The 9,942-nt window shown below is 49.4% G+C and overlaps 1 protein-coding gene across 5 annotated transcripts in view; it reads left to right on the forward strand.

The window, feature by feature from the left end:
- PDPR (pyruvate dehydrogenase phosphatase regulatory subunit) overlaps positions 1 to 9,942 on the forward strand; it is a 36,833-nt gene that overhangs the window by 15,325 nt on the left and 11,566 nt on the right. For 4 of the 5 annotated variants that reach the window (XR_009348970.1, XM_059153696.1, XM_059153698.1 and 1 more), the window contains 9 exons: positions 364 to 481; positions 1,183 to 1,332; positions 2,817 to 3,009; positions 4,112 to 4,236; positions 6,029 to 6,184; positions 6,366 to 6,499; positions 6,853 to 7,001; positions 7,449 to 7,561; positions 9,825 to 9,919. Coding sequence is in view for 4 of the 5 variants with exons in the window: in XM_059153696.1 (XP_059009679.1) it covers positions 364 to 481; positions 1,183 to 1,332; positions 2,817 to 3,009; positions 4,112 to 4,236; positions 6,029 to 6,184; positions 6,366 to 6,499; positions 6,853 to 7,001; positions 7,449 to 7,561; positions 9,825 to 9,919 (1,233 nt within the window). In the remaining variant the exon portion in view is untranslated. The remainder of the gene's footprint in view (positions 1 to 363; positions 482 to 1,182; positions 1,333 to 2,816; positions 3,010 to 4,111; positions 4,237 to 6,028; positions 6,185 to 6,365; positions 6,500 to 6,852; positions 7,002 to 7,448; positions 7,562 to 9,824; positions 9,920 to 9,942) is intronic. The other variant, XM_059153699.1, reaches the window with a different exon arrangement.

The following is a 9,942-nucleotide window of genomic DNA, read 5'->3' on the forward strand; positions in this document are numbered from 1 at the left end:
CACTCTACAATCTTCAGAGGACCTGGGGTGGTTTTTGCCTTGTGAACATCACATATGACGGTATCTGGGATTTGTAGGTATCAGGCGTTTTGTTACAAGGGCATCACTTGTCCCCCAATGAGCTCCTTTTATGAGTTGCTAAATCTCTCATTCTTTGGTCTAAAAATAATTGTTATGGTTTAAAAAGGACCGTGTTCCTCCCCGCCCACATAACTAAAGCAGGCTGCACCTTGGCTTCCCACACCTGACCTTGGGGCAAGCACACACACAGGCCACTTGAAATTAAGCTCTGGCAAGCGGCTGAACATGCTCATTTGTCTTTCTTTCCTCTTCCCACCCACAAATCAATCTGTCCGTTTGTAGTGGGCATACGAGCTGGGTCTGTCCAACGAGGAGCCGGTTAGTATCCCGTTACATGCCTGCGAACACTTCTACCTTCTGACTCGCCCCTTGGAGACCCCTCTGCAGAGCAACACACCAAGTGAGGACTTACACTTTGTTTTTAATCTTGTTTCCTTGCCGCTGTCCTGTCCTCTGAAAAGGAAGACTTTCTCCTCAGGATAGTGCTCGGAAGAGCCTCGTCTCTTCTGGAGCATGTTACGGGGAAGCCGACTCAGTTCTACCTTTTCTCTAAGGACTTTTTATGAAAGGATGGACAAAATGGGCATTCCACCGAAGCAATTTTTTGGTTGGTTGATTTTGTAAGCTGATTGCAGCCCCACACAGAGGTCCAGGCCAAGAATATTTGCAGTGTAACCTGGAGTTTTTGACAGGAATGGCGTACACTGTAGAGGGCTTCTAGGTGAGCTCCAGTCTGGTTGCTCCATGGCCCCGAGTGCCACAGGAGAGGGCTTGACATCATCTGGAAGGTCTCGACCCTGAGAATGGGCTTGCGGTCCCCCTATTCTGCTAGGCTTTTCCTGCAGCACTGCAGCAGTGCCATAGTTTGGTTGCGAGCCCGGGTCAGAGCTTCTGGGTAACTGATCAGAGAAGCGGTGTCCCCTGTGACTCTGAGAGGGGCAGGTCCTCCCCCATGACCTCGAAAGGTCTGCATTCCCTGGATGCTCTTTGGCTAATAAAGCTAATAATGGGTGTCTGGGTTCTGCTTTTTCTGTGCACTTAGAGAGCTGGCCTACCTCTGAACCTTCTATCACCCACTCCCTTGTTGTTTCTCTTCCTCAGCTATTGTGGATGCTGACGGAAGGATTTATATCCGGAACTGGCAGGGTGGCATCTTGTCTGGGGGCTTTGAGAAGAACCCGAAGCCCATCTTCACTGAGGGCAAGAACCAGCTGGAGATTCAGAATCTGCAGGAAGACTGGGATCACTTTGGTACGCAAACTAGGGGGTAACTGTAATGCCCCGTGTTGTCTAAGATGCTGTCTTTCTGAAAGCATTTTTCAAGAAGAGTTCATTCTTCGATCTTTGTAACAGCCCCATGAGATGTTCACAGAGGGTAGCCTACGGAGTTTGCCTGGTCTAAGGCTGTGGTTACAGGGTAGCAGATTCTGGGGACAAAGATCTTAGTTAAGGGACTTCTGGCCTATTACTATACCTAAAACAACTGCTAAAATTCTAGGCTAGGAGGAAACCTTTTTGTAGGCAGCTTGGAAAATTAAATTTTTAGAAAGCAGAATCTTTTTGTTAATGTAGTCTTTTAGACTTTTTTTTAAAAGATTTTATTTATTTATTTGACAGAGACACAGCGAGAGAGGGAACACAAGCAGGGGGAGTGGGAGAGGGAGAAGCAGGCTTCCCTCTGAGCAGGGAGCCCAATTCAGGACTCGATCCCAGGGCCCTCAGATCATGACCTGAGCCAAAGGCAGACGCGTAATGACTGAGCCACCCAGGTGTCCCTTTTAGCTGGTTTTTGTTTTTATTGAAGAATTGACCTATGATACTGTATTAGTTTCAGGTGTATATCACAGTGATTCACTATTTATATGCCCCTTGATTTTGTAATTTTTTTATTTCCTTACTAAAAAGAAATACAGATAGTTAATACAGCCCTGTGGCCCAGATTCCAAAGATATGGTGTATAATGTAGAGTTTCCCCTCCCACCCTTAATAGACTTTTTTTTTTAAATAAACTTTTTATTGTGGGAGATTTCAGACTTTTAAAAATGCAGAGAATAGTATAGAGAACCCTCTGTGTACCCACCAGCCAGCTGCAGTCTGGTTTCATCTGTTGCCACTGTCCCCCGGAGTAATTCCCAGATGCCGGGCTGACTTGCCAACAGGCTGGTGACCTGTCTTTTGTAGCTGTTCCAGTTTGGGAAATCCTTGCTTTTCCCCAACTACCAGTCCCTTGGCGATCTTACTTGTCCTTCTGTGTGTTGTGTGCCCTTCCACAGCTCCTCGCCTTTCTTTTTTTTTTTTTTTTTTTTTTTAAGATTTTATTTATTTGTCAGAGAGAGCGAGCAAGAGCGAGCATAGGCAGACAGAGTGGAAGGCAGAGTCAGAGGGAGAAGCAGGCTCCCTGCAGAGCAAGGAGCCCGATGTGGGACTCGATCCCAGGACGCTGGGATCATGACCTGAGCCGAAGGCAGCTGCTTAACCAACTGAGCCACCCAGGCGTCCCAGCTCCTCGCCTTTCTAACGAGTGTCTTTTTTCTCTGTCTTTATGCCAAGCACTTCGTAGGTTTGTCCCTTAACTCCAGCATGGTTTCTGCTTTCTGACTCGGGCCATTTGGCTCTTCTGAGAAAGCCTCCTTCAGGAGGTTCTCTGTGATACGAGGGAGTCGGGAAGCAGGAGTTGGAACGTTTTGAATCCCCTAAAGCTGAGGACCGTGTTTGGGTTTGTTCTCACGGTTCAGAGCCCCTGCTGAGTTCCCTCCTGCGTCGCATGCCCGACCTGGAGACCCTGGAGATCCTGAAGTTGGTGAACTGCCCTGAGACCTTCACCCCGGACATGAGGTGCATCATGGGCGAGTCTCCTTCGGTGAGGGGCTACTTCGTCCTGGCGGGAATGAACTCTGCCGGCCTTTCGTTCGGTGGAGGGGCTGGGAGGTAAGTCTTCCTTGCTCTGCCCCCGTTTGCCGGGCGCTTCCTTCCTGCAGTCACTTGTTGCTCCTGTGGCGCGTCACGGGGGGTGGGCAGTGTGGCACGTTAACTGTGAGGAGGTAGCCATGATTGGAGAGTTGTGCCCTAAGGTCATCACTGTGGCATATTCCGGAAGTGTCACTGTGCATAGTGGTCGCGAACTCTTTGGAATTAGTCTTGGAGCCTGTGAGATGTACTTTTGGGCTCCTGCAGTGGTTACAAATGTTGATCCTTCAAGTGCATTTGAGTTTGGAAACCGTAAGTGCTGTGAGACAGAGGATCATGCTGAGTAATACAAGTCTTTTGAAAAAATTACATACTAATTAAAAGCAGCCAGTCAGAAAGGACAAACACTGTGGTTGAACTTCTCTGAACTCCTTGGAGTGCCGGGGCGGCTGGCAGGCTGGGGCAGCAGAGCGGAGGGGGCCGCGGGCTGTGCGGAGGGAGTTTCGGTTTGGGAAGTTGAAGAGTTCAGGAGGTGGTGGCCGTGGCGGCCACCCGGCACTGTCGAAGTACGTACTGCCCCTGAACCTCACATAGGAAAACGATTAAGGTGTTCAATTTTATGTTCTGTTTTGTTCTATGTTCTGTTATGTTCTGTGTATTTTAGCACATTAAATTTCTGAATTTTTTTTATTGATCTGAATTTTTTATTGATGAGGCCATTTTTCTTGAGTGACTTATAGAATGGCTCTGAAAACAGGGAAGAGGAGTTACCCAAAGTGGCTGGAGCTGAGATATGGTCAGATAGCTGTATAACCTCCAAGGGTTTTCCAGGAAAAAACCACTGGATGGATAAATTAGAGTACACCTCTATTTTCGTCTTTTTTCACAGATGTGGCTTGTCTTATAGCACTTTCTAGGGAATCTTACTAGAGTTAAAATTCTCACAGTGGTTTTGAGAGCAGTAGATGGATCATGTTTGTTTGTTCAGAAAAGTTAAGGGATTTGCCCACAATTTCTCAACTGGTCTGTGACAAGACGGGCTGTTTCTGTTGGCTGTTGCTTCCGCGTACAGTTAGGAGAGTGTCCCATGGGAGGTATAGCAGCTTCCCCCACGTCTAAACAGGTACCTCGCTGAGTGGATGGTGCACGGTTCCCCATCAGAAAACATCTGGGAACTGGACTTGAAGCGTTTCGGAGCCCTCCAGAGCAGCCGCACCTTTCTGCGTCACCGGGTCATGGAAGTCATGCGTGAGTGGAGCTTGGTCCCGGCAGTGCCTTGTTGAAGGTGTCTGCCCTGGGGCCTGCTTGATCATTCTGAGGGGCAGTTGTTTAATAAGTTCTGATGTCTGGTTGAGGCATTAGGCCCTGGGTGATATTTACAGAACCTTCTCTTTAGTATATTGTCTTTTATTTACCTCTGGGAATAGGAAAGAATAGGGCTTCCATGCGGATTCCTAGCATCATCTGCTTTCTACGGTGCCTGCCAAGCTCCCATGCCAGGTGAATGCTCTCGCTCCCTCCTTGATCTTTGAGACCATGATTTGGTCAGGCAGAGAATTTGCCACATTATTCTCAAAGCTTCAGGCTTCTCTGAGTGATTTTTGTCATTAACTGTTACATGCTAGCAAGATAGGAGACCACTACTCATGTAAATATAAAACATATGCTTCTGTTCTCCTTGGTCTTCCCTCCAGCTTTGAAGGCCTCTTCCTTTTAACTTGTTACTGTACCTTGTCTCTGATTTATTTTCTAGTAAACCCTCAGAGTCAGCTTTTGTATCAGAATCTGAACCAAATCAGACTGTCATTTCACTGTCCTATACTGAGGAACTATTATTCTGAGAGTTTGCCAAAATATTCCTAAATATTTGGGGCATATTTATACTCACAGCCAAGTTTCTGCACTGGCTCTGAGCACCAGTCTTGATTAACAGTGAATTGTTGATTAAGTAGTGGTGGGGGTCAGGGGCCCATTCACAATGAGGCCTTTGGTTAAGCATTAGCATCTATGTGCTCACTTCTGGCCTGTGGCAGACAACTGTCTGTGGGAGACAGAGGGCCTGGCAGCAGTGTGGGTGGCCACTAAGATTCTTTAATTTTAGCAGAGATTTTGGTTAAAATGATGAACTGCCTTAATAAGTCTTGATTTTCCCAGCTGTAGTTTCTTTAGAACCTGTGCAAATTGTAATGGAGCTTTACTTTCTACTTGATGATGTGACACTTCTGGTGGCCACCTCCGATTCTCACATGACAGGAATCGCAGGCACAATAGAAAGTGGGGAAGCTAAGTAGGACCTTAAATGTGAGCGGGGACTGAAACATCGTCACAAGTTAAGGCAACCAGCGTGGGTCCCTTCTCTGCATTTCTCAGCCTCCTCTGCAGCCTGCTGTCCCTCTTGTGTGGCATGCCACGAGGTCAGGTTTTCTCTGTGCTAGGACTCAAGCTCACACTCTGGCTGGCTGTTTTCACATCTTGCTGTCGGAGATTAGACACTAGGAGACATGAATTCTGACCTTGGCTTTGTTATGTGACTACGTCACTGGGCCAGGGCTCTGCAACCTGTCCTACATCACAGCCACCAAATCAGGGTATACTCTGTGCCCTTTCACTTCGAAAGCGGGTCAGATGTTAGAGAGAGGTGTCTGTAGCAGTTCTGAGGGCTCAGCAACTCTGGCCCCATAAAGCAGCACACGCCGTGTGTTCACACGTTGTTGCCTGTTGTTGCCTGCTGTGTGCTGTGGCGATGCAGCCTTCCCCTCTGCTGGGGAAAACGGACCTTCCTCCCATCGACTCTGCCTGCGGATTCGAACCTGGAGATGTTCTGCGGCTCACAGCTGTGTAACTGTGAGGGAGGAGCGCGGCTTCTGCAGCATTCCTCTTTCTTTGGGAGCCGGCCTGTCGCACTGGGCACTGGTCCATATTAGGCCCTGTTAGCCCGCAGAGCGTGCTCTTGTGCACAGGAGCAAGTCCTGAACCTCGTGCATGCTGTGTTCTCCGCCCTGTGGTTTGGGCTGGCAGAGACTGTCCCTATCTGTTCCAGCTCTGCTGTACGATCTGAAGGTTCCCCGTTGGGACTTCCAGACCGGGAGGCAGTTACGCACCTCCCCTCTCTATGACCGGCTGGACGCACAAGGAGCCAGGTGGATGGAGAAACATGGATTTGAGAGGCCCAAGTACTTTGTGCCACCGGACAAGGGTAAGAAGGCCTATTTTCATTTTTGTTCCTTTTTGTCCTGGGGGCCAATAAAACCCATTTAAAATGCATTACAGCTAGAACATGTTCCTAGAGGAGTAAACAAAATCTGTCACGCTCTACTAAGCTCCACACAATATAAATCTCCTTTTCTCTTTTTCTTTTGTTGTTTTCTGGTCCACAGACCTCCTGGCATTGGAACAGAGCAAGACGTTCTATAAGCCAGACTGGTTTGAAATTGTGGAGTCCGAGGTCAAGTGCTGTAAGGAAGCTGTGTGCGTCATTGACATGTCTTCTTTCACAAAGTTTGAAATAACAGTAAGTGCTTGGGAACCAAAAGAAGAGATTAGGAACCTTTGCGTATTCGTTGAATGCCCCATTTTTCATCTGTCACTTTAAAACTGCTTCTCTAAGAACTCTGGTATATCTTAGTGTTTTAGCTGTATTATAGCATTTCTCTAAATTTTAAGCTGTTTCTGGGTTATAATCCGCTTGCCGAGGCCCACTTACCATCGGAATCGAGCTAGCTTTCTCCGGAGCTTCTGGCCGGTGGAGTAAAACCAGGCATCATTGCTGGGGGATGATGAGGGAAATCTCCTCAGCAGGTCACAGTGTTACCCGGCCACAGGCTTTCGTGCTCACGCTCTCTGCTTTGTTCCCTAACCCGGCAGTCCACCGGGGACCAGGCCCTGGAAGTCCTTCAGTACCTCTTCTCCAACGACTTGGACGTGCCTGTGGGCCACATCGTGCACACCGGCATGCTCAACCAGGGCGGGGGCTATGAGAACGACTGCAGTGTCGCGCGCCTGAGCAAGCGCAGGTGAGGCCCACGTCCCCCACCGCCCCCCACGGCCCCCGACTCCATGCGGGGAGCCGAGCGCCCGGCCCTGGGCTCCAGGAAACCAGCTTACACCCAGGACACAGATTTTAGACATTCCTGGCCTGGTCATTGGCAGTGCAGTACAGACAGAAATCACAAGGGAAGGAAAAGAAGCCCCCAGATTAATAAAATTCTCTGTGAACAGAGGAGTCACCCTAGGGGCAGAGATGGTCGCTTACCATAGTCGGTCTTGTATGCTGTCTTGGCACCGACAGGAAGCCCGGGTCTTGTTTTGTGCTTACTCGGTAGGTCCTGGGCTTGGGCACTGCTGGCCCTCTCTGAAAGCTAGGTCTTCTGCTCATGGGTTGCTTTGAAATGAGTTAACCTGCCTGCTTCCTGAGCCTTTCTCAGCTGCCTGGCTTTGATTACTCTCTGTCTCCCTCTCAGTTTCTTCATGATTTCCCCTACCGACCAGCAGGTCCACTGTTGGGCCTGGCTTAAGAAACACATGCCGGAAGACAGCAACCTGCTTCTTGAGGACGTCACCTGGAAATACACCGGTAGGCGGGCCCTCTGGGGTCAGCTGTGCAGGGAAAGGCCAGCCTGTCCAGATGTGTCTTCTCCATTTGCCTTCTTTCTATTTGACATTCAGAAATGGGGATCAGAGTCAGAGGCGTGCAGGAGGCTCTCTGGGCGCACAGCGTTGCTCTCTGATACCCAGGTTTTTGTCAGTGTGGTGTGCACTGAGTTGTGCTTTAGTTGTGGTTTGTTTTGTTTGCTGTTGTATCCCTACGGCCAGCGTGGAGGAGTGCAGATATTGCTGAAATGAATGAGTAAATCATTTGAATAGTATTTTTTTTTAAGATTTTATTTATTTATTTGACAGAGAGTGAGAGAGGGAACACAAGCAGGGGGAGTGGAAGAGGGAGAAGCAGGCTTCCTGCTGAACAGGGATCCCAGCGTGGGGCTTGTTCCCAGGACCCTGGGATCATGTCCCCAGCCAAAGGCAGATGCTTAACAACTGAGCCACCAGGGACCCCAATAGGTTTTTGTGTTTTTTTTTTTTTTTTTTTTTAAAGATTCTCTGTATCTATCTATTTGACAGGGCGCCTAGGTGGCACAGTCGGTTGGGCATCTGACTTGATTCCATCTCAAGTCATGATCTCAGGGTTGTAAGATCAAGCCCTACGTGAGGCTCATTGTGGAGTCGGCTTGAGATTCTCTCTCTCCCTCTGCCCCTCCTCCCCATCATGTGCTCGCACACTCTCTAAAAGAGATAAAATTTCCTTTAAAAGATTTATCAGGGGCACCTCGGTGGCTCAGTCATTAAGCGTCTGCCTTCTGCTCAGGTCACAATCTCAGGGTCCTGGGATCAAGCCCCACATCAGGCTTCCTGCTCAGCGAGAAGCCTGCTTCTCCCTCTCCCACTCCCCCTGCTTGTGCTTCCCTCTCACTGTGTCTCTCTCTGTCAAATAAATCAATTATTAAAAAAAATATTTTATTTATTTATCAGCAGACTCCATGCTGAGCGGTGAGCTCAACATGGGACCTGATCCCATGACCCTGAGATTGTTACCTGAGATAAAATCAAGAGTCGGATGCCCAACCCACTGCATCACTCAGGTGTCCTGAACGGTACTTTTTAATTTATTGCTGATGTATTATTCTCCTCAGAATTTCCCGTTACCTTCTTTAAGTGAGTGAATAATTTTTGAGGATGACTTAATTTTATTTATTTATTTGACAGAGAGAGATCACAAGTAGGCAGAGAGAGAGAGAGAGGAGGAAGCAGGCTCTCTGCTGAGCAGAGAGTCTGATGCGGGACTTGATCCCAGGACCCTGAGATCATGACCTGAGCTGAAGGCAGCGGCTTAACCTACTGAGCCACCCAGGCGTCCCTAATTTTTTTATTTTAAGATTTTATTTATTTATTTGACAGAGAAGCAGTGAGAGATGGAGCATAAGCAGGGGGAGCAGGAGAGGGAGAAGCAGGCTTCCCACAGAGCAGGTAGCCCGATGCGGGACTCAATCCCAGGACCCAAGATCATGACCTGAGCTGAAGGCAGACACTCAGCTGACTGAGCCACGCAGGCTCCCCAAGGATGACTTAATTGTCTCCTCCTGAGCAGTCCTGTGGGGGAGCAGCCCCTCCTTCTACCTGCTCATTCTAGGTTTAATGCCTGCCAATCCCCCATTTAACTGCCACCCGCCCCTCGTCCCCAGCAGGCCCTCGTTGCCAATTCATAGCAGCTTTTCCTTCTTGCTACCAGACTGGCAGACTGTAGAACCAGAGTTGTTTTCTAGCCCCTGAGGGTTGTTGGTGTGTAGTTCCCACAGGCTGCTGTCACATGATGGACTCCAGGCTGGTTGGGCAGCTCTCCTCAGGGCTGTCCTCCTGGTGCAGATCGGGGATTGGGCTCCTCCCATCACGTAGCAGCCTGGGAAAAGGGAGGCAGTGGGAACTGTGCGGCCAGTTCATGGCCAGGCCTGGCAGTGGGCACCTGTCGTCAGCCAGGACATGGTCTCCCGATCCCAGTGTCCCTGCAGAGGCGGCTGTGGGTTGTCTCCCAGTGCAGCCGGGCAGAGGAAGCAGCTCGCTGGGTGCTGTTGCCAGCAGTCAGTAGCTGCCTGTGGCAGCCTGTCAGGAGGGGTGTGTTTGTCAGAATGGAAGGACTCTCTGTCCATCCTTGGGTTGCCTGAGCAAAGGGTTGCTGTCACGGTCTCAATGCCTAGGCCTGGCAGCAAGGGATCAAGTCCAAAACAGACTTTTCTCTTTGGCCCCGCTGTCACCTGGACTGGCATCTCTCGCTCCTTTCCATTTAGCCCTCAATCTGATCGGTCCTCGAGCTGTGGATGTGCTGTCTGAGCTGTCCTATGCCCCTATGACTCCGGACCACTTCCCAAGTCTGTTTTGCAAGGTGGGTACTAATACAGTTTTAGT

This window comes from Mustela lutreola, chromosome 16 (genome assembly GCF_030435805.1).
Source record: "Mustela lutreola isolate mMusLut2 chromosome 16, mMusLut2.pri, whole genome shotgun sequence".
Classification (NCBI taxonomy): domain Eukaryota; kingdom Metazoa; phylum Chordata; class Mammalia; order Carnivora; family Mustelidae; genus Mustela; species Mustela lutreola.